General features: G+C 41.9%; 1 protein-coding gene across 1 annotated transcript; it reads right to left on the bottom strand.

Moving 5' to 3' along the window:
• Positions 1-1,648: 1,648 nt before the first annotated feature.
• Positions 1,649-27,691, bottom strand: LOC121000770 (zinc finger protein 160-like). Its single transcript, XM_040431386.1, has 2 exons — positions 27,655-27,691; positions 1,649-4,411 (listed from the first exon to the last, which is right to left on the bottom strand). The coding sequence occupies exons 1-2, from the start codon at positions 27,663-27,665 to the stop codon at positions 3,229-3,231; spliced, it is 1,194 nt and encodes a 397-aa protein (XP_040287320.1). The 5' UTR covers positions 27,666-27,691; the 3' UTR covers positions 1,649-3,228.

A 27,691-nucleotide genomic window follows, 5' to 3' on the forward strand; every position in this document is an offset into this window, starting at 1 on the left:
ATCTGAACTGCGGGGTTCACACTGCAGGGCAAAACTGCCGCTGCTCGTTACTGGGCTGTTAAGCAGAAGTGGCCACCGATCGCTGTGTACCTATTGGCTGGGGCTGCAGCTCACAGGCTTCCTGTTCTACCCACTATCCCCCATCATACTGGTGAGCACTCTCCATTCTGGATAATTCCCCCCACACATCATACTGGTGAGCGCTCTCCGCTCTGGATAATCCCCCCCACACATCATACTGGTGAGCGCTCTCCGCTCTGGATAATAACCCCCACACATCATACTGGTGAGCGCTCTCCGCTCTGGATAATAACCCCCACACATCATACTGGTGAGCGCTCTCCGCTCTGGATAATAACCCCCACACATCATACTGGTGAGCGTTCTCCGCTCTGGATAATAACCCCCACACATCATACTGGTGAGCGTTCTCCGCTCTGGATAATAACCCCCACACATCATACTGGTGAGCGCTCTCCGCTCTGGATAATCCCCCCACACATCATACTGGTGAGCGCTCTCCGCTCTCGATAATCCCCCCCCACACATCATACTGGTGAGCGCTCTCCGCTCTGGATAATTCCCCAGCACATCATACTGGTGAGCGCTCTCCGCTCTGGATAATCCCCCCCACACATCATACTGGTGAGCGCTCTCCGCTCTGGATAATCCCCCCCACACATCATACTGGGGAGCGCTCTCCGCTCTGGATAATCCCCCCCACACACATCATACTGGTGAGCGGTCTCCGCTCTGGATAATCCCCCCCCCCCCACACATCATACTGGGGAGCGCTCTCCGCTCTGGATAATCCCCCCCACACACATCATACTGGTGAGCGCTCTCCGCTCTGGATAATCCCCCCCCACACACATCATACTGGTGAGCGCTCTCCGCTCTGGATAATCCCCCCCCACACATATCATACTGGTGAGCGCTCTCCGCTCTGGATAATCCCCCCCCACACATCACACTGGTGAGCGCTCACCGCTCTGGATAATTCCCCAGCACATCATACTGGTGAGCGCTCTCCGCTCTGGATAATAACCCCCACACATCATACTGGTGAGCGCTCTCCGCTCTGGATAATAACCCCCACACATCATACTGGTGAGCGTTCTCCGCTCTGGATAATAACCCCCACACATCATACTGGTGAGCGTTCTCCGCTCTGGATAATAACCCCCACACATCATACTGGTGAGCGCTCTCCGCTCTGGATAATCCCCCCACACATCATACTGGTGAGCGCTCTCCGCTCTCGATAATCCCCCCCCACACATCATACTGGTGAGCGCTCTCCGCTCTGGATAATTCCCCAGCACATCATACTGGTGAGCGCTCTCCGCTCTGGATAATCCCCCCCACACATCATACTGGTGAGCGCTCTCCGCTCTGGATAATCCCCCCCACACATCATACTGGGGAGCGCTCTCCGCTCTGGATAATCCCCCCCACACACATCATACTGGTGAGCGGTCTCCGCTCTGGATAATCCCCCCCCCCCCACACATCATACTGGGGAGCGCTCTCCGCTCTGGATAATCCCCCCCACACACATCATACTGGTGAGCGCTCTCCGCTCTGGATAATCCCCCCCCACACACATCATACTGGTGAGCGCTCTCCGCTCTGGATAATCCCCCCCCACACATATCATACTGGTGAGCGCTCTCCGCTCTGGATAATCCCCCCCCACACATCACACTGGTGAGCGCTCACCGCTCTGGATAATTCCCCAGCACATCATACTGGTGAGCGGTCTCCGCTCTGGATAATCCCCCCCACACATCATACTGGTGAGCGCTCTCCGCTCTGGATAATCCCCCCCCACACATCATACTGGTGAGCGCTCACCGCTCTGGATAATCCCCCCGCACAACATACTGGGGAGCGCTCTCCGCTCTGGATAATTCCCCAGCACAACATACTGGTGAGCGCTCTCTTCTTTCTGGTCTAAATACAGAAGGGAGCCACTACTATGGATCTCTCAATACTCTGTACAGGGGGAGGGCAGAGAAGGAAGTTTGTGAGGTGCAGTTTCAGCCAATAGATGCAAAGCAGGAAGTGATGTCAGAAGGGGGTGTGGTTTCTACAAATTCTGTACAGCCCAATAACCCGCCTGCAGCGGTAGTTTTTATTGCTTATTTCGATCCATACTGTATAGAGCACCTCAGAGGGTTGGATATTAGAGACCAGTGTGAAATAGTAAGTGACCCTGGTAAGTGACATGAAGATCTGCCCAGTGTGTCACGTTATGTCATGAATACGGAGCCGAGTGACTGGAAGGGGGGAATGGGAACTACTACAACGCCATCTAAGAGCTAATGAAGTCAAGTATTTCACAATTCGGTCGGCTTTTCCATCTGAATATTTTACACTGCAGGCTGATGGACGTTGACATGACGGGACTACTGCCAAGTTCCTGGTAGGATGCTGCCAATCCATTTCATATTACTCAGGTCTCCAGTTTAAAGGGGATCTCACCATGTATTAGAAGAGCCCCCCAACGGGTCCTACGCAATTCTCCGGTAGTAACACCCCAAGTGGAATGAAGAAACATACAGTTCTCACGACATTCAATAGGCTGTCCCTGTAATAAACGCGAGGACGATGAGCCACTCTCCTCCGGCTAAATGCTAGAGATCCAGAATCGGACCCCGCACATAACTAACAGGGTATTGAAAAAAGGTTTTGTAAACCAGACACCACCTTAAAGCTGAATGCACACAATCAGGATTGCGTGCGGCTTTTCCACGCAAATATGCGTGCGGAAAATCCGCGCCGTAGGTCATGTGCATCGTATTCTATGAGAACTTGAAATTCTCAATGTACACGATGCAGATTTTTTCCGCGCGGATTTAAAAATTTTTTTTCCTGACCGGATTTTCTCCATTCACTTGGACTGACCGCACGGATTTGCCTGCGGTTTTCAGTGGGGACTCTCCGCACATGAATCCTTAGGGGCAACAGTGCTGTGCACCGCCGCTAATCAGATCCGCGGAGAACGTCTACTTCTTGAAGGCCGTGCCGTGACCCATAAACCTAAGGCGCAGCTCCACTGCACATGGCTGTAAACTCCATCCGTCCAAAAACACCACAAAGCAGTTCGGCCTGTGTCATGTCGCCCCAATGACGCCGACTCTACCAACACGCATGCATGGACACAGGGTAAGGCGAAAAGGTCACGTGTCCCTGGCGCCAACTGGGCCGTAGCCCCTCGTTCCCTCACTGCCTATGAGTTTTCAGCCTCAGCATGTTGTGCAGATTGTGAACTCGGATGTGCGCCAGGAGAGTCTGTTTCTTATTGAAGCTCCTCTCGCACTGGCTGCACGGATAGGGTTTGTCGACGGAGTGCGAGGCCTGGTGGGCCTCCAACTGGGATTTCAGGTAGTAGCTCTCGCTGCACTGGTTGCACTTGTAGGGCCGGTTGCCTGTGTGCACCCCCTCGTGAGTGGCGAGCAGGGACTCAGCGTTGAAGCTCTTCTCACAGTGCCGACACTTGTATGGCTTGGGTTTTAGATGGCTTTGCTCGTGCGCCAGAAGGCTGCTATGGCTGGGGAAGGCGCTGCTGCACTCGCTGCACTCGTGAAGGGTCTCTTCCTCGTGTGTCTTCTTGTGAGTCAAGAAAAGTGTCTGGTCGTTAAAGTTTTTGTCGCATTGGTCACACTGGTAAGGTTTGCGTTCCTTGTGCTTGCTGCTGTGCGCAGCAAGCAGCGACGCCTTGGCGAAACTCTCGTCACACAGCGGACAAGGGTAGGGCAGCTTGCCGGTGTGGATTCGGTGATGGGCTTCCAGGATGGACTGGCTGTTGAACCTTTTCTCACAGAAATTACACTTCAGCGGCTTCTGCTTCTCAGCTTCCTCGTTTGCCCTATTGGATTTAGACCTCGCCGTTTTCGAGGCCGACTTTCTCTTTACCTTCCTGGCTTTCCTCTTGCTACGTGCACTCTCTCTCGAGACCGTTTTCTTCCTTCTGCTTGATTTCAGAACGGAGCCTCTGGAAGCCGGCGGAAGAATATTCTCTGCACCCCGCGCGGAGGATCGGGAATTTCTCCGTCTGCGCACGAGCAACTCTGACTTGTGATTAAAGGTCTTGTCACAGAGGTTCCGCTTATCGGGCTCGTCTCCGCCGTGGACCCTGAGGTGAGTTTTCAGAGCCGAGATGTATTGGAAAGATTTCCCGCACTGCGGGCAACACGTTTTTTTTACGCTTTTCCGTGTTTTGGGGAGAAGAGATGGGGTTGACCTGGTTCTTTGTCTGGTGGAGGTCTTTCTAGTTCTGGGTCTCCTCATCCTTCTGGCGGGGGATTTTCCTGGATTTCCGGGCTTTGTGGGTAACTTAAGATGAGTCTCCCGTGACATAACAGCTCGGGTCTTCATGAAGTGACCGACTGCAGACCTCTTCTCGCTAGGACAAAGAGAAAAAGGAATAGTCAGATTCCAAGGTAACAATCCTGTGACGACACCCTAATATCTTCTAATCATCCGCTACGAGGTCATAACCAACATAGCTGACATTACAGCCGCGGCGGGGGAGTTCAGATGTTTACGGCACGTTACGTGTTACATCAAAGGAGAAAATATCTGCAAAAAGTAACAGCCAGGATAGCCCTAATTAAGACAACACAGCCGACCTACAGATGCCTAAAGGAGGACCACGTCACAGAGTGAAGGATCGGACCTGAAACACCCTCAGCGGAAGAGTTAGGCCCCTTTCACACCGGCGAGTATTCCGCGCGGATGCGATGCGTGAGGTGAACGCATTGCACCCGCACTGAATACCGACCCATTCATTTCTATTGGGCTGTTCACATGAGCAGTGATTTTCACGCATCACTTGTGCGTTGCGTAATAATCGCAGCAAGCTCTATATTCTGCGTTTTTCACGCAATGCAGGCCCCATAGAAGTGAATGGGGTTGCGTGAAAATTGCAAGCATCCGCAAGCAAGTGCAGATGCGGTGCGATTTTCACGCACGGTTGCTAGGAGACGATCGGGATGGGGACCCAATCATTATTATTTCCCCTATAACATGGTTATAAGGGAAAATAATAGCATTCTGAATACAGAATGCAAAGTAAAATAGCGCTGGAGGGGTTAAAAAAATAAATAAATTTAACTCACCTTAGTCCACTTGATAGCGCAGCCCGGCATCTCCTTCTGTATTAATTCTTCAGGACCTGGGTAAAGGACCTGTGGTGACATCACTCCGGTCGTCACATGGTCCATCACATGATTCATCACCATGGTAAAAGATCATGTGATGGATCATGTGATGACCGTAGTGACGTCACCACAGGTCCTTTACCCAGGTCCTGAAGAATTAATACAGTAGGAGATGCCGGGCTGCGCTATCAAGTGGACTAAGGTGAGTTAAATTTTTTTATTTCTTTTTTTTAACCCCTCCAGCGCTATTTTACTTTGCATTCTGTATTCAGAATGTTATTATTTTCCCTTATAACCATGTTATAAGGGGAAATAATACAATCTACAGAACACCGATCCCAAGCCCGAACTTCTGTGAAGAAGTTCGGGTTTGGGTACCAAACATGCGCAATTTTTCTCACGCGAGTGCAAAACGCATTACAATGTTTTGCACTCGGGCGGAAAAATCGCGGGTGTTCCCGCAACGCACCCGCACATTTTCCCGCAACGCCCGTGTGAAAGGGGCCTTACCCGTGGGACAGGAGTTGTCTCTCCCCCCCCCCAACCCTCCCTCATCTGTAGACCATACAAACGCTTAGCATAATACAGCACCAGCAAGGGGTATTTTCACCCTGTCAATTATTTCACCCTTTTCAATGCCAGGCTGAAATGTGCATCGAATCCACAAGGAGCACCAAATGGAAATCGGAGTGAATTTTCTGTTAGTAACCCTGCACCCGTGTGCACGTGCCTTTAAAGCAGGGAGACGCAGTGCCCGGGCTCAGAGTGCCTTCTGAGGAGTGATAAACACACCACCACCAGAGGGCGCTGCACTCATTCTGGAGGGGTACCGGTCTGCAATTATTCTAGGGTGCAGTACTGTTTGCGGGCAGCTGCATATTCCTGTATTATGTCAAGGGGGGGGGGGGGGGGGGGGTGCAGGGGGCGCACTATATGGAGACGCAGTTTTTTTTTTTTATTGCCCTCTAGGGTGCAGTATTATTTAAAGGGGTTGTCTGACGTCAGCAAATTGCATTTATCATGTAGTCCAGGGGTCAGCAACCTTCGGCACTCCACCTGTTGTGAAACTACAATTCCCAGCAGGCTCCATTCATTTCTATGGGAGTTCTAAACACAGCAGTGATAGTATGCATGCTGGGAGTTGTAGTTTCACAACAGCTGGAGTGCCGGAGGTTGCCTACCCCTGATGTAGTTAATACAAACCACTTACTATTATACTGTTATTATCCATATTGCTCCCTTTGCTGGCTGGATTCATTTTTCCATCACATTATACACTGCTCGTTTCCATGGTTACGACCATCTTGTAATCCATCAGCAGCAGTGGTCGTGCCTGGACGCTATAGGAAAAAAGAACCAGCCTTACTAGTGGGGGCGGGGGGGGGGGGGGGGGTTGCACATAGGCCAATGCTTTTTCCTATATTGTGCAAGCACGACCACCGCTGCTGATGGATTGCAGGGTGGTCGTAACCATGGAAACAAGCAGTATATAAGCAAAAGAAGCAATATGGAGAATCACAATACATTAGTAAGTGCCTGGTAGACTAAAGACACCCCCTTTAAGGGGAACTACATGGGGGGGGCAGATTTTTGCATTACATCCCCCCCATCCCCCATGAGCACATTTGGAGGGGCTGCCCTATGCCCGGGCTGCGAAGCTACAGGGCAGCAACCCCAACCTACCCGCTGCTGCCCCATCCAGCCTCCAGCGGCTGCCCCATCAGTACCACCCCCACTGGCTGTCAGGGCCCTGCTGACCGCTTCCTATATAGGCGCTGGGAGCGAGCACTACACAATGATAAGCCGCCTGCGGAACACCGACATCAACTTCAAAAGCGCCCCGTTCTGTCACCCACCGGCCGGGAGGCGTCTGAGGATGAAGAGAAAACCAGCGGAGAAGACGGAGAGAAGAGAAGTACCGGACGTGACGACACGGAGGGACGTACCCTGCGGCATGACGTCACCCTGAGCCCCGCCCTCCGCAGCTCTGTGTGTGAGGAGACTGAGGCGGCGGCCCCGGGCCTCACACTGGAGGGAAGCGACTGGAATCAGCATGAGAGGGCACCTCGTGATAGTAATATCGTGATAGGGCCAGAAAACAGACCCCGAGATGTCACAGAGTCACGATATAACAGTCATTATGTCACTATAATAATACACCGGTCACCCGTTATATCATAATAGTGTTATAATAATACACCGGTCACCCGTTATAGCATAATAGTGTTATAATAATACAGCGATCACCTGTTATATCATAAAAGTGTTATAATAATACAGCGGTCACCCGTTATATCATAATAGTGTTATAATAATACACCGGTCACCCGTTATAGCATAATAGTGTTATAATAATACAGCGATCACCTGTTATATCATAATAGTGTTATAATAATACACCGGTCACCCGTTATATCATAATAGTGTTATAATAATACACCGGTCACCCGTTATATCATAATAGTGTTATAATAATACAGCGGTCACCTGTTATACCATAATAGTGTTATAATAATACAGCGGTCACCTGTTATATCATAATAGTGTTATAATAATACACGGTCACCTGTTATATCATAATAGTGTTATAATAATACACCGGTCACCTGTTATATCATAAAAGTGTTATAATAATACAGCGGTCACCTGTTATATCATAATAGTGTTATAATAATACACCGGTCACCCGTTATAGCATAATAGTGTTATAATAATACAGCGATCACCTGTTATATCATAATAGTGTTATAATAATACACCGGTCACCCGTTATATCATAATAGTGTTATAATAATACAGCGGTCACCTGTTATATCATAATAGTGTTATAATAATACACGGTCACCTGTTATATCATAATAGTGTTATAATAATACACCGGTCACCTGTTATATCATAAAAGTGTTATAATAATACAGCGGTCACCTGTTATATCATAATAGTGTTATAATAATACACCGGTCACCCGTTATAGCATAATAGTGTTATAATAATACAGCGATCACCTGTTATATCATAATAGTGTTATAATAATACACCGGTCACCCGTTATATCATAATAGTGTTATAATAATACAGCGGTCACCTGTTATATCATAATAGTGTTATAATAATACACTGATCACCCGTTATATCATAATAGTGTTATAATAATACACCGGTCACCCGTTATAGCATAATAGTGTTATAATAATACAGCGGTCACCTGTTATATCATAATAGTGTTATAATAATACAGCGGTCACCCGTTATAGCATAATAGTGTTATAATAATACACCGGTCACCTGTTATATCATAATAGTGTTATAATAATTCACAGGTCACCCATTATATCATAATAGTGTTATAATAATACAGCGGTCACCTGTTATATCATAATAGTGTTATAATAATACAGCGGTCACCAGTTATATCATAATAGTGTTATAATAATACAGCGGTCACCCGTTATAGCATAATAGTGTTATAATAATACAGCGGTCACCCGTTATATCATAATAGTGTTATAATAATACACCGGTCACCCGTTATATCATAATAGTGTTATAATAATACACCGGTCACCCGTTATAGCATAATAGTGTTATAATAATACACCGGTCACCCGTTATATCATAATAGTGTTATAATAATACAGCGGTCACCCGTTATATCATAATAGTGTTATAATAATACAGCGGTCACCTGTTATATCATAATAGTGTTATAATAATACACCGGTCACCCGTTATATCATAATAGTGTTATAATAATACAGCGGTCACCTGTTATATCATAATAGTGTTATAATAATACAGCGGTCACCCGTTATATCATAATAGTGTTATAATAATACACCGGTCACCCGTTATATCATAATAGTGTTATAATAATACAGCGGTCACCTGTTATATCATAATAGTGTTATTATAATACACCGGTCACCTGTTATATCATAATAGTGTTATAATAATACACCGGTCACCCGTTATAGCATAATAGTGTTATAATAATACAGCGGTCACCTGTTATATCATAATAGTGTTATAATAATACACCGGTCACCTGTTGTATCATAATAGTGTTATAATAATACACGGTCACCTGTTATATCATAATAGTGTTATAATAATACACCGGTCACCCGTTATATCATAATAGTGTTATAATAATACACAGGTCACCAGTTATATCATAATAGTGTTATAATAATACAGCGGTCACCTGTTATATCATAATAGTGTTATTATAATACACCGGTCACCTGTTATATCATAATAGTGTTATAATAATACAGCGGTCACCCGTTATATCATAATAGTGTTATAATAATACACAGGTCACCAGTTATATCATAATAGTGTTATAATAATACACCGGTCACCCGTTATATCATAATAGTGTTATAATAATACACCGGTCACCCGTTATAGCATAATAGTGTTATAATAATACAGCGGTCACCTGTTATATCATAATAGTGTTATAATAATACACCGGTCACCTGTTATATCATAATAGTGTTATAATAATACACCGGTCACCTGTTATATCATAAAAGTGTTATAATAATACAGCGGTCACCCGTTATATCATAATAGTGTTATAATAATACACCGGTCACCCGTTATATCATAAAAGTGTTATAATAATACAGCGGTCACCCGTTATATCATAATAGTGTTATAATAATACACCGGTCACCCGTTATAGCATAATAGTGTTATAATAATACAGCGGTCACCCGTTATATCATAATAGTGTTATAATAATACAGCGGTCACCTGTTATATCATAATAGTGTTATAATAATACACCGGTCACCTGTTATATCATAATAGTGTTATAATAATACACCGGTCACCTGTTATATCATAATAGTGTTATAATAATACAGCGGTCACCCGTTATAGCATAATAGTGTTATAATAATACACCGGTCACCTGTTATATCATAATAGTGTTATAATAATACAGCTGTCACCTGTTATATCATAATAGTGTTATAATAATACAGCGGTCACCCGTTATATCATAATAGTGTTATAATAATACACCGGTCACCAGTTATATCATAATAGTGTTATAATAATACAGCGGTCACCCGTTATATCATAATAGTGTTATAATAATACACCGGTCACCCGTTATATCATAATAGTGTTATAATAATACACCGGTCACCCGTTATAGCATAATAGTGTTATAATAATACAGCGGTCATCTGTTATATCATAATAGTGTTATAATAATACAGCTGTCACCTGTTATATCATAATAGTGTTATAATAATACACAGGTCACCAGTTATATCATAATAGTGTTATAATAATACACCGGTCACCTGTTATATCATAATAGTGTTATAATAATACACCGGTCACCAGTTATATCATAATAGTGTTATAATAATACACCGGTCACCCGTTATAGCATAATAGTGTTATAATAATACAGCGGTCACCCGTTATATCATAATAGTGTTATAATAATACACCGGTCACCCGTTATAGCATAATAGTGTTATAATAATACAGCGGTCACCTGTTATATCATAATAGTGTTATATAATACACCGGTCACCTGTTATATCATAATAGTGTTATATAATACACCGGTCACTAGTTATATCATAATAGTGTTATAATAATACACCGGTCACTAGTTATATCATAATAGTGTTATAATAATACACCGGTCACCCGTTATAGCATAATAGTGTTATAATAATACAGCGGTCACCTGTTATATCATAATAGTGTTATATAATACACCGGTCACCTGTTATATCATAATAGTGTTATATAATACACCGGTCACCCGTTATAGCATAATAGTGTTATAATAATACACCGGTCACCTGTTATATCATAATAGTGTTATATAATACACCGGTCACCCGTTATATCATAATAGTGTTATAATAATACAGCGGTCACCTGTTATATCATAATAGTGTTATAATAATACACCGGTCACCCGTTATATCATAATAGTGTTATAATAATACACCGGTCACCTGTTATATCATAATAGTGTTATATAATACACCGGTCACCTGTTATATCATAATAGTGTTATATAATACACCGGTCACCCGTTATATCATAATAGTGTTATAATAATACACCGGTCACCCGTTATATCATAATAGTGTTATAATAATACACCGATCACCCGTTATATCATAATAGTGTTATAATAATACAGCGGTTGTTCTGGTTCTGGCCAAGCTGCCAGTTCGGTTGATGTACTGCTCCAAATTAATTAATGTACGTGCACGGAGAGATCAAAACTGAGACAACCCACAGCAAGGAGTTAAATCAGTATCTCTGGTTTATTTCTGAAAACAGCAGACAATTCATAGGTTTTACGACAGGGAGAAGTGGGAGGGGGGGGTGAAAAGATAAAGTATATCTTTTCTATTGGCTATGAAATCTATACTTTTCTGTAACCTTGACGGCCAGAGAAAATTCCTCCCCCCTCCCCCCTCCCCCCTTGCTCGTGGGTGAAACCGTTACTTCTTCTTTCTTTGTAACTGCTTGCTTGAGCTGAACGGAAACCACAAAGAAACACATGATAAAACACAAAGTAAGATTCTAGTTTATAGGTGTTGGCTGAATGCCTGGCCGCCATCTTAGCTAAACATAGTCCTCAACAAGCAAGTATCCATTTTGTATCAATAGTCCATAACACGGTCACCCGTTATATCATAATAGTGTTATAATAATACACCGGTCACCTGTTATATCATAATAGTGTTATAATAATACACCGGTCACCTGTTATATCATAATAGTGTTATAATAATACACCGGTCACCCGTTATATCATAATAGTGTTATAATAATACACCGGTCACCTGTTATATCATAATAATGTTATAATAATACAGCGGTCACCCGTTATATCATAATAGTGTTATAATAATACACCGGTCACCCGTTATATCATAATAGTGTTATAATAATACACCGGTCACCTGTTATACCATAATAGTGTTATAATAATACACCGGTCACCTGTTATATCATAATAATGTTATAATAATACACCGGTCACCTGTTATACCATAATAGTGTTATAATAATACACCGGTCACCTGTTATATCATAATAATGTTATAATAATACACCGGTCACCTGTTATATCATAATAGTGTTATAATAATACACCGGTCACCTGTTATATCATAATAATGTTATAATAATACACCGGTCACCCGTTATATCATAATAGTGTTATAATAATACACCGGTCACCCGTTATATCATAATAGTGTTATAATAATATGTCTGGATGCGGTAATTTGTATAGTAGGAAAAGTGGAAATATCCGGCTCCAGAATAGAGGAAAATCGTAGCTTTATTTGCAGTATTAAAATCTTCAGCATATAGGACAAGTTCAGTTACGCGTTTCAGACCATGAACAATTTGCGGTCCTTCCTCACGACACATTGAACTTCTAAAAGCTTGCACCATGTAGGCCGTTCACGCACCTGGCCCTGCAATCAAGCGATCACATGGTCGATCACATGGTCAAAAAACAGCCCACATGGTGCAATCAATACATTTAACCATCTTTGAACCAAAATATCATAGAACTATAACAAAAAAAGCGCATAGTTAAATAAATACCACACACAAATGCGCTAAAAACAATAGCAAAAAATATGTAAATGTGCACATTTTTAAAAAAGTGTACACATACAATAACTCTCCTAATAATGTCATATATGGCTGTCTCGAATCGAGCTGAAAAATCCAATAAGCTTCCCTGTTTAAAAATTTCTCTATTTCCACAATACATAGTAATAACTCCAAAAATAGTTATTTATTTACATACCCCATGTGTCTACTTCATGTTTGGATCATTTTGGAATGATATTTATTTTTTTGGGGACGTTACAAGGCTTAGAAGTTTAGACGCAAATCTTGAAATTTTTCAGAAATTTTCAAAAACCCAATTTTTAGGGACCAGTTCAGGTCTGAAGTCACTTTGCGAGGCTTACATAATAGAAACCACCCAAAAATTACCCCATTCTATAAACTACACCCCTCAAGGTATTCAAAACTGATTTTACAAACGTCGTTAACCCTTTAGGTGTTCCACAAGAATTAATGGAAAATAGAGATACAATTTCAAAATTTCACTTTTTTGGCAGATTTTCCATTTTAATAATTTTTTTCTAGTTGCAAAGCAAGGGTTAACAGCCAAATAAAACTCATTATTTATGGCCCTGATTCTGTAGTTTACAGAAACACCCCATATGTGGTCGTAAACCGCTGTACGGGCACACGGCAGGGCGCAGAAGGAAAGGAATGCCATGCGGTTTTTGTAAGGCAGGTTTTGCTGGACTAGTTTTTTTAACACCATGTCCCATTTGAAGCCCCCCTGATGCACCCCTAGAGGAGAAACTCCATAAAAGTGACCCCATCTAAGAAACTACACCCCTCAAGGTATTCAAAACTGATTTTACAAACTTTGTTAACCCTTTAGGTGTTCCACAAGAACTAATGGAAAATTGAGATACAATTTCAAAATTTCACTTTTTTGGCAGATTTTCCATTTTAATGTTTTTTTTTAAACTTTTACAAAGCAATTGTTAACAGCCAAACAAAACTCAATATTTATGGCCATGATTCTGTAGTTTACAGAAACACCCCATATGTGGTTGTAAACCGCTGTACGGGCACACGGCAGGGCGCAGAAGGAAAGGAATGCCATAAGGTTTTTGGAAGGCAGATTTTGCTGGATTGTTTTTTTTTACACCATGTCCCATTTGAAGCCCCCCTGATGCACCCCTATAGTAGAAACTCCAAAAAAGTGACCCCATTTTAGAAACTACGGGATAGGGTGGCAGTATTGTTGGTACTAGTTTAGGGTACATATGATTTTTGGTTGCTCTGGATTACACTTTTTGTGAGGCAAGGTAACAAGAAATAGCTGTTTTGGCACCGTTTTTATTTTTTGTTATTTACAACATTCATCTGACAGGTTAGATCATGTGATATTTTTATAGACCAGGTTGTCACGGATGCGGCGATACCTAATATGTATACTTTTTTTATTTATGTAAGTTTTACACAATGATTTCTTTTTTGAAACAAAAAAAATCATGTTTTAGTGTTTCCATAGTCTGAGAGCCATAATTTTTTTCAGTTTTTGGGCGATTACCTTGGGTAGGGTATGATTTTTGCGGGATGAGATGACAGTTTTATTGGCACTATTTTGGGGTGCGTGTGACTTTTTGATCACTTGCTATTACACTTTTTGTAGTGTAAGTGACAAAAAAATTGCTTTTATTTGCACTGTTTTTATTTTTATTTATTTACGGTATTTACCTGAGGGGTTAGGTCATGTGATATTTTTATAGAGCAAGTTATTAGAAGTTTTTGGGCGATTATCTTAGGTAGGGTCTCATTTTTTGCGGGATGAGATGACGGTTTGATTGGCACTATTTTGGGGTGCGTGTGACTTTTTGATCGCTTGCTATTACACTTTTTGTGATGTAAGGTGACAAAAAATGGTTTATTTACCACAGTTTTTATTTTTTACAGTGTTCATCTGAGGGGTTAGGTCATGTGATATTTTTATAGAGCCGGTCGATATGGACGCGGCGATACCTAATATGTATACTTTTTTTTTTATTTATGTCAGTTTTTCACAATAAAATCTTTTTTAAAACAAAAAATATGATGTTTTAGTGTCTCCATATTCTGAGCCATAGTTTTTCAATTTTTTGGGCGATTGTCTCAGGTAGGGGCTCATTTTTTGTGTGTCTTATGTGTCTGTACCTGATTTCCGTTTATTGCTTGACGACGCGGTGGTCTCTCCTGAGACCTCCAACTCGTGACATAGAAACATAGAAACATAGAATGTGTCGGCAGATAAGAACCATTTGGCCCATCTAGTCTGCCCAATATATCTGAATCCTATGAATAGTCCCTGGCCCTATCTTATATGAAGGATAGCCTTATGCCTATCCCATGCATGCTTAAACTCCTCCACTGTATTTGCAGCTACCACTTCTGCAGGAAGGCTATTCCATGCATCCACTACTCTCTCAGTAAAGTAATACTTCCTGATATTACTTTTAAACCTTTGCCCCTCTAATTTAAAACTATGTCCTCTTGTAGCAGGTTTTCTTCTTTTAAATATGCTCTCCTCTTTTACCTTGTTGATTCCCTTTATGTATTTAAAAGTTTCTATCATATCCCCTCTGTCTCGTCTTTCTTCCAAGCTATACATGTTAAGGTCCTTTAACCTTTCCTGGTAAGTTTTATCCTGCAATCCATGTACCAGTTTAGTAGCTCTTCTCTGAACTCTCTCTAGAGTATATATATCCTTCTGGAGATATGGCCTCCAGTACTGCGCACAATACTCCAAGTGAGGTCTCACCAGTGTTCTGTACAGCGGCATAAGCACTTCACTCTTTCTACTGCTTATACCTCTCCCTATACATCCAAGCATTCTGCTGGCATTTCGTGCTGCTCTATTACATTGTCTTCCCACCTTTAAGTCTTCTGAAATAATTACTCCTAAATCCCTTTCCTCAGATACTGAGGTCAGGACTGTGTCAAATATTCTATATTCTGCCCTTGGGTTTTTACGCCCCAGGTGCATTATCTTGCACTTATCCACATTAAATTTCAGTTTCCAGAGTTCTGACCATTCTTCTAGTTTTCCTAAATCCTTTTCCATTTGGCGTTTCCCTCCAGGAACATCAACCCTGTTACATATCTTTGTGTCATCAGCAAAAAGACAAACCTTGACATATAACCTGGATATCAGTTATTCCTTCTTGCTGCGGGACGGGTATCGGCGGGCTCCTTGTGTGCTGCCCTACGTTTTTTGCTGTTTTTCTGTGTTATCCATCCATTTTCACAGTAGATCCCGCTACTGAATTTCCAGACACAGGACGAACATCATTACCCTCAGGTGCAGAGTCCGTTGAGCTAAATGAAACTCTGGAATTGATTTTCTTCCTGGAACATGATTTCCTTGATATAGATCTTGATGTCCTTGTACGGGCTTCTGCCCAAGAATGCACAGTATTGGTACCGTAGTCCATTAGGTCCCTGTAATATTTGGTTTGTTTGAACTGTATCAGATCATTTTCCAGATTATTCAAACTATCCTTGAGTTTGTTATCCAGTTCCACAAAATGGATTGACTCATTACTTCAGCCCCTTATTTCACAGATTCCAGGTTTTTTGAAGGACACTAGGTCTGTATTACAGGCGTTTTCGGCCTTTGAATGGAAGGCAGAATATACCTGGATGACGGCAGATGTCACTGCTTTATACACCAGCATTCCACGTAATTTAGCTTTGATATCACTTCATTGGTTCCTTAACCTGTTACGGACACACCGCGTACACTGCCGCGCGGTGATCGGAACAAGGCGCCTGCTCAAATCATTGAGCAGGCACCCTGGGACAATGTCGGCGTGTCGGCGATCGCCGCAAACCGCAGGTCAATTCAGACCTGTGGTTTGCGGCTTTTACAGGTTGCTGCGGCGGCCTTTTTAGTCATCGGCGCTGCCTTCCGGTGACGAGCCTGTGAGATCCAGCCCCCTGGATCTCACAGGCCGGAAGCTGTATGAGTAATACACACAGTATTATACAGCCAATGCATTCTAATACAGAAGTATTGGAATGCATTGTAAAGGGGATTAGACCCCCAAAAGTTGAAGTCCCAAAGTAGGACAAAAAATAAAGTTAAAAAAAAAGTTGAAAAAATAAAGTTTCCCCCCCAAAAAATTAAAAGTTTCAAGTAAAAAAACACAAAACTGTAATTTTCCCCAAATAAAGTAAAAAAAAATTGGTCAAAAATAGGGGGGAAAAAAAGTTTACATATTAGGTATTGCCGCGTCCGTATCTACCGGCTCCATAAACATATCACATGACCTAACCCCTCAGATGAACACCGTAAAAAATAAAAAATAAAAACTGTGCTAAATAAACCATTTTTTTGTCACCTTACATCACAAAAAGTACAACAGCAAGCGATCAAAAAGGCATATGCCCACCAAAATAGTACCAATCTAACCGTCACCTCATCCCGCAAAAAATGAGCCCCTTCCTAAGACAATCGCCTAAAAAATAAAAAAACTATGGCTCAGAATATGGAGACACTAAAACATCATTTTTTTTGTTTTAAAAAAGCTGTTATTGTGTAAAACTTAAGCAAATTTTAAAAAAGTATACATATTAGGTATCGCCATGTCCGTAATAACCTGCTCTATAAAAATGTCACATGACCTAACCACTCAGATGAACACCGTAAAAAAATAAAAACGGTGTAAAAAAAAGCCATTTTTTGTCACTTTACATCACAAAAAGTGTAATAGCAAGTGATCAAAAAGTCATACGCACCCCAAAATAGTGCCAATCAAACCGTCATCTCATCCCGCAAAATTCATACCCTACCCAAGATTATCGCCCTTAAACTAAAAAATAATGGCTCTCAGACAATGTAAACACTAAAACATGATTTTTTTTGTTTTAAAAATGAAATCATTGTGTAAAACTTACATAAATAAAAAAATAGTATACATATTAGGTATCGCCGAGTCCGTGGCAACCTGCTCTATAAAAATACCACATGATCTAACCTGTCAGATGAATGTTGTAAATAACAACAACAAAAAACGGTGCCAAAACAGCTATTTCTTGTTACCTTGCCTCACAAAAAGTGTAATATAGAGCAACCAAAAATCATATGTACCCTAAACTAGTACCAACAAAACTGCCACGCTATCCCGTAGTTTATAAAATGGGGTCACTTTTTTGGAGTTTCTACTCTAGGGGTGCATCAGGGGGGCTTCAAATGGGACATGGTGTCAAAAAACCAGTCCAGCAAAATTTGCCTTCCAAAAACCGTATGGCATTCCTTTCCTTCTGCGCCCTGCCGTGTGCCCGTACAGCAGTTTACGACCACATATGGGGTGTTTCTGTAAACTAAAGAATCAGGGCCATAAATATTGAGTTTTGTTTGGCTGTTAACCCTTGCTTTGTAACTGGAAAAAAATTATTAAAATGGAAAATCTGCCAAAAAAGTGAACTTTTGAAATTGTATCTCTATTTTCCATTAATTCTTGTGGAACACCTAAAGGGTTAACAAAGTTAGTAAAATCAGTTTTGAATACCTTGAGGGGTGTAGTTTCTAGAATGGGGTCATTTTTGGGTGGTTTCTATTATGTAAGCCTCACAAAGTGACTTCAGACCTGAACTGGTCCTTGAAAAGTGGGTTTTTGAAAATTTCTGAAAAATTTCAAAATTTGCTTCTAAACTTATAAGCCTTGTAACATCCCCAAAAAATAAAATATCATTCCCAAAATGATCCAAACAAGAAGTAGACATATGGGGAATGTAAAGTAATAACTATTTTTTGAGGTATTAACTATGTATTATAGAAGTAGAGAAATTGAAACTTAAAAATTTGCTAATTTTTCCAAATTTTCGGTAAATTTGGTATTTTTTTATAAATAAAAATGATTATTTTTTTACTCCATTTCACCAGTGTCATGAAGTACAATATGTGACGAAAAAACTATCTCAGAATGGCTTGGATAAGTCAAAGCGTTTTAAAGTTATCACCACATAAAGTGACACTGGTCAGATTTGCAAAAATGGCCTGGTCCTTAAGGTGAAAATGAGCCCGGTCCCTAAGGGGTTAATAAACATAGTGAATATATGGAATATATGGGCTTAGTTCCTTCTCCAACACAATTTTTTTATGTTTGATTCAACTTTTTATTTGCAGGTTGCTGGGGGCCAAATTCTCTCCCTCCATAGCCAATATTTTTATGGTGTGGTGGGAGGGTTGTTTTCTCCTCATCGACACCCATCCTTTTGGTGGTCTGGTGCAGTGGTATGGTCGCTACATCGATGACCTGCTGCTAGTATGGTCTGGTGATGTGGCGGCCATTCCACTGTTCTCTGACTACTTAAATTCTTGTGTGGAGTCTATTTCTTTTAGTCTCCAACATCACAGTTTTTTTTTTTTGGGATTTGTGTTTGGAGGGGGACCCCACCACTTCCCGGGTCACCACCACAACATGTAGAAAGGAACTGGCGGGCAATACTATTTTACACGCTTCTTCGTGTCATCCGCCTCATACTATACGCAATATTCCCAAGGGTGAATTAATTAGGGCTCGCCGTCACTGTTCTGACACACAATTGTTTACTCAAGAGGCAAAAAATATAACAAAGAGACTAGTTAGCAGGTCCTACTCACATCTATCATCAATGAGGTGTCAGCAACAAATAGAGACTCTTTGGGCTTTCCGAAAAGAACAGTTCAGGTGGTGATGTATCTAAGCATAAGCTCGGCTTTACCCCCTCTGTGACACAGTATAGTGAAGAATTTGATCATATATGTCAGATTATTATCTTGTGATAAACAGTGGATGGATATGGTCACAGATGGGGTGAAATGTGTGGCCAGAAGGGCTCCGACATTGGGGAACATCTTGAGTCTGAGTCTCTATCAAGAACAAATAATCCAGAAGCCGGCCTTAGGAGGCTATAAATGTGGCCATGGGAAGTGCATTTGTTGTGACCACACAAGAATAGGCAGAGACTTTGGGTCTACTGCAAATAATAAAGAGTATGTTATACAATCATATATGAATTGCAGTATACCTGATAACATGTGAGCTGTGCAGATTACAATATGTGGGCTGCACCATTAATGAAATAAAAACAAGAATACGGAAACATATTTCTGATGTTCCACATTTCAAAAACCGCAATCTGTCTGCTGTCAGTGCACATTTTGCGGTCATGCATGGGGGCGACACCTCTGGTCTGATTGCACAAAGAATTGAAAGATTGAGTTTTCCGGTCAGAGGGGGCGATCACAGAAGAAAACTTTTAAACAGGGAAGCTTATTGGATTTTTCAGCTCGATTCGAGCCATTAAGACATTATTAGGAGAGTTATTGTATGTGTATGTGTACACTTTTTTAAAAATGTGCATATTTACCAATTTTTTGCTATTGTTTTTAGCGCATTTGTATGTGTTGCACATTTGTGTATGGTATTTATTTAACTATGCGTTTTTTTGTTATAGTTATATGATATTTTTGTTCAACGATGGTTAAATGTATTGATTGCACCATAAGGTAGGAGTATAGGAATTTGTCCTTGTGTGTGTTGATCTCTTTTCAGGGTGGCCGGAAGCCTTCCCAGTAGCAAGGGCAAATGCAAAGAACACTGCAAAAAATCTGGTCAGTGAGCTGGTGTGCAGGTATGGTGTCCCTGAAGTTATTGAATCAGACAGCGGTTCCCACTTCACAGGAGAAGTAATGAGGGAAGTGATGCAGGCCATCCCCATTTGAGATTCTGTTTGGAAGCGCCCCCAGATTAGGATTGTATTTTTCACAACAGTTACAAATGAACAATGATAGCCTAACAAGCTACGTGCGGGCCCTCACAAAGAGTCTTGAGCACACCCATAAACATGTTTGCTTCCCTTCCAGATTCAGTAGAAGGAACACACAGTCTGCAACCAGGAGACTGGATGGTGATAAAAAGACATGTGAGGAAAGGCCTGGATCCCAGATTTGATGGTCCTTTCCAAGTCCTGTTGACTACTCATACAGCAGAAAAGATTGAAGGAAAGCCTAACTGGATACACTGCAAAAAAGTTCTGACGCCGGAGGATGAGGATCCTCCTGCTGATGGCCGCCCTAATCCTGGGAACAACGGCCCTGTACCAACAACTGAAGGATAACTGGGACTATGCACTTATCCGACACCACCAGGTGCTGTTAGTGGACTCAATGACACTGACAGTAAAATTAAAGACTGTTGGATCTGTACTCACAGTCCCGTAAGTTCAAGAACTATGCCTTATCTGGCAATCCTTTTGACTTTTAAAGAATTTATTTATGTCTTGTTGGCAGTTTGTCTCACAAAGAAGAACAGGTCCTGATGATCAAAAGTATAACCACTGCAGTCCCTCTCCACACAACAGGGTGGGTGGAGGCTCCCTGGTGGCAAGACAAACAATAATGCAAGTAGTGTTGATTATAATAGTAGTATATGCTGAGATTAAGTTTATGTGTGCCAACAGGTTCTGTACCAAAAGGAGAAAATACCAATATTATTGAGAGGTCTTAGGAACTGCATCAATACCTGAGAGAGAATCTGGCCTCCAACTGGCAGTTGGACCTATCCCATCTGAAGTACCTTTGGGTTAAGATGTCAGTACCAAGATATCTCAAAATAGGCGAATTGTGAGGGATAAGAATCCATTTTGTATAAATATGTCCTCCATCTTCTACATATGTGGAAAATTACTGAGACAGCTGCGAAGGGGAAGGTTTCTGTGAATAAACCAAATGTTCTAGCTACAAGGCCAAGGTAAGCAGCTCCCTCGCTTCTCTTATCAGAGTTTGATGTCCAAGAAAGTTATGTTTTGTTTTCTCAGTTTCGGGATGTACTGCTGAAGAATGTCAACTTTGAGGTAAGATGCTGCAGAAACTTTTTAATTATTAGAATTCTGTTAGTATAGTGAGGAAGTATTGCCTTTTATGAATAACAAATCAAATCATTAGTTTCAATTCCCACCCCCTTGGTGGTGTGCCGGATTTGTCTATGATTATCTGTAGTGTTATAAAGATGTATATTTCTGTGGAATAAAGAAGAGAATCTGATTCAGCAGTGTGTCGGTGTCAGCTCTCTGAGCGCTCATAAGGCAGTGTCCTAGAAATAAAACCTTGTTTTTACAGAACTACAGCTTCTGCTTGGAGGCTTTACACCCTTTCTGATGTAGGAAAATTAAAAGAGATATAAATGCCTCACAGCAAGTCTCATTGTCTTCAGCACACAGGAGCAAATCATCTACGTATTGTGACAGGACCACTGAGCCGGGCGGTGTGACAGGACAGATTGCAGAGCCTGTGTATACATGGTCGGGGAGTTCTGAGCTCCCTGAGGGCGGACGGTCCAAGTATACTGGTTACCCTTAAATGTAAAGGCAAACAGATACTGACGGTCTTGGTGCAGCGGAACACTAAAGAAAGCATTTGCCAGATCTATCACTGTGAAACACGCAGCAGTGGATGGAACTTGTGACAGTAAGATATGTGGGTTTGGCACTATTGGAGTTTGTAAAACTGTCAACTTGTTAACTTCTCTAAGATCATGAATCATCCTGTAACTGACAGGCTGTCCCTTAACTGGTTTCTTCTTTATTGGGAACAGCAGCGTATTAGCGGGAGATACTGTTTTTATCAATACACCGGCCTGGAGAAAAGCATGAATTTGACTGGCCACTGCTATCTCCTGGGCATGACTGAGGGGGTACTGCTTCACTTGAGGGGGCTGACATCCTGGCTTAAGATGCACTGTGACCGGAGACACGGGGAGGTTTCCCTATGTCTGTTTTTGATGTTGCCCATAAATCCGTTGATACCACCTCAAAAACAGACTGGTTTACAAGGGTTAATTCTGATGGTTCAGTCTCAGGCAGGGCCAGTGTCGCTATTAAGGGGCATAATACTTCCTCTGGGGCCCCAAAATCTACACGGGTAGTGCCATCGGGGTAAAACATCAGTCCCTAAAAGAGGTTCTGGCAGGTTTTCTTTAACTAACAATTGGGTAACAACCGTACTGTCTTTTATCTTTAGTTTAATTGGCTCAGATTCACTGACAAAAATAGTTTCTCCTGTAAATCCCATAGCTGGTACATAACAAGGGGTTAACTGATGTGGCCTCAAGGAACTCTGGTATACTACTGTTTTGGCTGCCCCCGTGTCAACCAGGAATGGGTACTGCCTTTCTGTTTCTGAGTATACAACAATCTACCTCGCACAACTTCTCCTCTCCGTCCCTCAGTTTCAACCTCACAAGCTACTTTTTTCCATATATCAACCACTTCTTCACATCCATGATCCTTTATCCAACCACAATGTGTTCTACTGAATCTTTCCTAGCCTAGCTTCTTCAGAGCTTCCTTCGTAAATCAGGGTGCCACAGTACTAGTACTCCTAGGGTTAAGATTCCCATACTTCATCCCTGCCTTCTCCAACACTCTGTCCACATTATTCAGACCCTCCTTACTACCTCTTTCCTTCATCAATGTTTTGGTTGTCTTATAACCTTCGGGTATACTAAAATTATTCCCCATTGGTCTTCAAATGTACCAGAACAACTATAGAAAGTAACAAAATTCAGATGTCTATTTCCTCAGAGCTTCCCCACTATATTCACCTAGTGTACTCTGTTACTGAGCCTCAGTTTCCTCAGAGCTTCCTCACTATATCATCTAGTGTAATCTGTTACTTAGATTTATTATACAAATCAAATGTCTACAAACCGGACATCGGAGACCAAGGACTTTGATTTTCCTTTCTATAATGTTCTGCAATTTTCCAAACAGGGAGGCACAGATATAATGTAAGATAAAGTTTCTTACCTTGCAGCACTGTCTTTTATATCTGTTTGTTCCTGTCCAGATTATCCAAGTTGTCGGGGGATCAATGAAGTATTCTTTAGTCAAGCCCCACGTTGGGCGCCAAGTTTTGTTAGGGCAAAACCCCCTTCTTCCCAATTGAAGTGTCCTTATGAGCGCTCAGAGAGCTGACACCGACATACTGCTGAATCAGATTCTCTCCTTTATTCCACACAAGCATACATCTTTATAACACTACAGATAATCATAGACAAATCTGGCACACCACCAAGGTGGTGTAAATTGAAACTAATGATTTGTTTCGTTATTCATAAAAGGCAATACTTCCGCACTATACTAACAGAATTCTAATAATTAAAAAGTTTCTGCAGCATCTTCTATCAAAGTTGACATTCTTCAGCAGTACATTCCGAAATGGAGAAAACAAAACATAACTTTCTTGGACATCAAACTCTGATGAGAGGAGGGGAGAGCTGCTTACCTTTTGTCATGCCCCACTCTGACGATGTGCGGAGGTCGGCCAGGATTGCAGCACGAGTTTAGTGTTTGTTTTGGAGTCGTGCTGGATCCGCCCAGATTAGTTTAAATAGCTCATCAGCCCAGTGTCCTGAGCAGATTATACTCATCATTGTGGTCTTGGAAGCTAGGAAGGAAGGTTGGCTGTCTGCTCCAGCTCAGGAAGATAAGTGTTATTTCAAGTTGGTTGTTTTGTGTCATCTTCCCATCCAGGTTCTGTGCGAGCAGGCTGCTCCTATTTCCCACTTCACCATCTTAGGGAATTCAGGGTTTTGTCAGCCCAGGCACGGGGACACCTCATACCTACCTTTAAGGTCTGTAGGTGGGCTGAGCAGTGAAGAGGGAAAGAGGTCAGGGATTTGCTAGGAGGTGACCCTTCCCCCGTCTCTCGCCCAGAGCCTGGTTGGCGCGTTATCTGTTATACTGAGTGCATGCCCGCCGTGACACCTTTGCCTTGTAGCTAGAACATTTGGTTTATTCACAGAAATTCCTTTCCCCCCTCCTTCACAGCTGGCTCAGTAATTTTCCACATATGCACAAGATGGAGGACATGTTTATACAAAATGGATTCTCATCCCTCACATATCATAATAGTGTTATGATAATACACCATTCACCTGTTATATCATAATAGTGTTATAATAATACACTGGTCACCTGTTATATTATAATAGTGTTATAATAATACACCGGTCACCTGTTATATCATAATAATGTTATAATAATACACCGGTCACCTATTATATCATAATAGTGTTATAATAATACTGTCACGGACGTACCAAGACATACGGACTTCCCGGCAACAGTGAGTGGTAGGAGATCTGTGAGACTGGCAACACGTGGTTTGATCTGACAGGTTTTCCTTGTGGATGAATAGGCGTCTGTGTTGTTTCTGGTATGGCCTCACCCCTCGCCTCAGGTGTTGCTAATGTGGTGATTAAACCTTCCTTATTTATAGTTGCTTCTCCCACAATGCTATGCAGTTTATAGCTTCTGTGCCTGTGGATAGTTTGTGGTTGGCTCTCGGCTGAGTTCCTGGTGCTTCCATAGCCCCTTTGAAGTTAAGTCTTTCCTTTCCCTTTTGTATTTTGTTTGGGTTCTGCTGTGTGTTGCATTTCCCTGTTGTTTGTATTAAGCCTGAGGTAGATTCCTGTTCGTCCTTCCTTTTGGAGGAACAGGTAGTCTCGTCCCTGCCATTAGTACTAGGGTCCTATAGGGCTAGACAGGACTCTAGGTATTCCTGCGTATGAACTCACCTACCTCTGGGGTCTGTTCATACTGGTAGTAAGTCAGGATTTTGGTTAGGGTTTTACTAGGAGTTGTCCATCTTCCTTCCCTAGTTCTCAGGCTTGATTCCCTGTCCCCCCTTCCCTCCTATGCTCGGTGTGGTGTTTCCCTCCCACACTGAAGCGTGACAAATACAGACATCACCTGTTATATCATAATAGTGTTATAATAATACACCAGTCACCTGTTACATCCTAATAGTATTATAATACCGAGGTCATCTGTTATATCATAATAGTGTTGTTAAATTAATAATCCGGTCGCCAATTATATCATAATAGTGTTATAATAATACACCGGTCACCTGTTGTATCATAATAGTAGTATCATAATACACCGGTCACCTGTTATATCATAATAGTGTTATTATAATACACCGGTCACCTGTTATATCATAATAGTGTTATAATAATACAGTGGTCACCTGTTATATCATAATAGTGTTATGATAATACACCGGTCACCCGTTATATCATAATACAGTTATAATAATACAGCGATCACCTGTTATATCATAATAGTGTTATAATAATACACCCATCACTCGTTATATCATAATAGTGTTATAATAATACACCGGTCACCCGTTATATCATAATACAGTTATAATAATACACCCATCACCTGTTATATCATAATAGTGTTATAATAATACACCGGTCACCCGTTATATCATAATACAGTTATAATAATATACAGATCACCTGTTATATCATAATAGTGTTATAATAATACACCGATCACCCATTATTTCATAATAGTTGTAGCTGGCCAGCTAAGATCTGTCCTAGGTTGCTAGTATAGCTTATATGTGTATACAGCTAGACCTGCCAATAGCCTTAATACAGTTTCTATGTTTATATGTTAAAGACAAAAGCAGAGTTATTTACTGTGACATCATGTTTTGGATGTCATATAACTGTTATATTTTGTGTTCACAGAAGCAAAAAAAGATAATATACCTTTAAGATTCATTTGGTTATGTAAGGTAAGCTCAGTGACACAGCAGAAACAACAGAAAGCATAGTGTTAATCTGTTGTTGCTGGGCAGAGGTCTAGACCAATCACAGCCAGCTTCTCACACAGCAAGAGTTTTCACCAATCACAGCCAGCCTCACACACAGCCTGTCTGGGATTTCCCCCAGCTCCTGCTGCTAGAATCATTATTCACCAGAGACAGGAGCTGAAGAGACAATCACTCCACTGAGAGCTGAGTTTTATGGGAACAAGAGGCCAATATAGTTCCAACAATTGCTAATACAATTGCAACTATACAAATTCAATTGCAAAGTACAAATACAAATTGCAAATTGCAAGCTACAGTTGCAAACTGTGAACTACTACAAATACCATACAAACATATTGCAATCCAAATTGCATACAAAAATACCAGATCATACTCAAACAATCTGCTAATAGTTACTGCTAACTGCATACCGCCATTTTGTGATATCTTTTCAACATATGTTTTGTTCATGGACTATCTGCTGCGGAGGCAGCAGTGTTATATATGAAGAAAAGTTGAAGTTAATAAAGAAGTTATTTCAAGCATTTGGTGTGCTCATTAAGCCTGTTTCCATAGAACGGCCCTAGAGGAATTACAGAGTAATAGACAGTCTGGTTAGACTAAAAGTCAGAGATATCAAAATTTTTCTAATGACACAGCGCAAAAGGCACTTCATAGTGCTGCGCCTGCCACAATAGTGTTATAATAATACAGTGGTCACCTGTTATATCATAATAGTGTTATAATAATACATCGGTCGGACTTCCGCTGGCAGGGCATCACGCATGGCCGCATTTTTAACGGCGCTCTCATCTCACCCACCAAAAATCTGCCTCTATCAGGGTGCACATACAAACCAGTGCCTGTATTTAAGTGAGGACATACTCCCCAAGGCACCTACAGTCCGGAAAGCGCTATCTCACAATACCCCGTGGTCCATGGCCGCTGGAACAGGCAGCTGAGGCCTACTTCCTCTCCCTGACACCGGCTCCCTTTACACAGCTTGGCATCCAGCCAGCAGCAGCACACAGAACTGCCCGAGGGTACCCAGCGGGAGGATCCACACAGGGAAGATGACACACAGCTGCAGCAGCCATAAATCAACAGGGCTGAACCCTCACCACCGAGGCCCGCACCGCCCTCCTACCCTGTACCACAAGTTGTTGGGCCAAAACAAGCTTGCCAGCTGCACCAACGATCCCACCCGATTCCCCCCCCCCATGTTGTGGGGAGTGAAGCAGGACTGGAGGAACCTGTGAGTACCTTTGATCCATCACATATTGCCCGGTCGGCTCACTTA

The sequence above is a fragment of the Bufo bufo genome, chromosome 5 (genome assembly GCF_905171765.1).
Source record: "Bufo bufo chromosome 5, aBufBuf1.1, whole genome shotgun sequence".
Classification (NCBI taxonomy): Eukaryota; Metazoa; Chordata; class Amphibia; order Anura; family Bufonidae; genus Bufo; species Bufo bufo.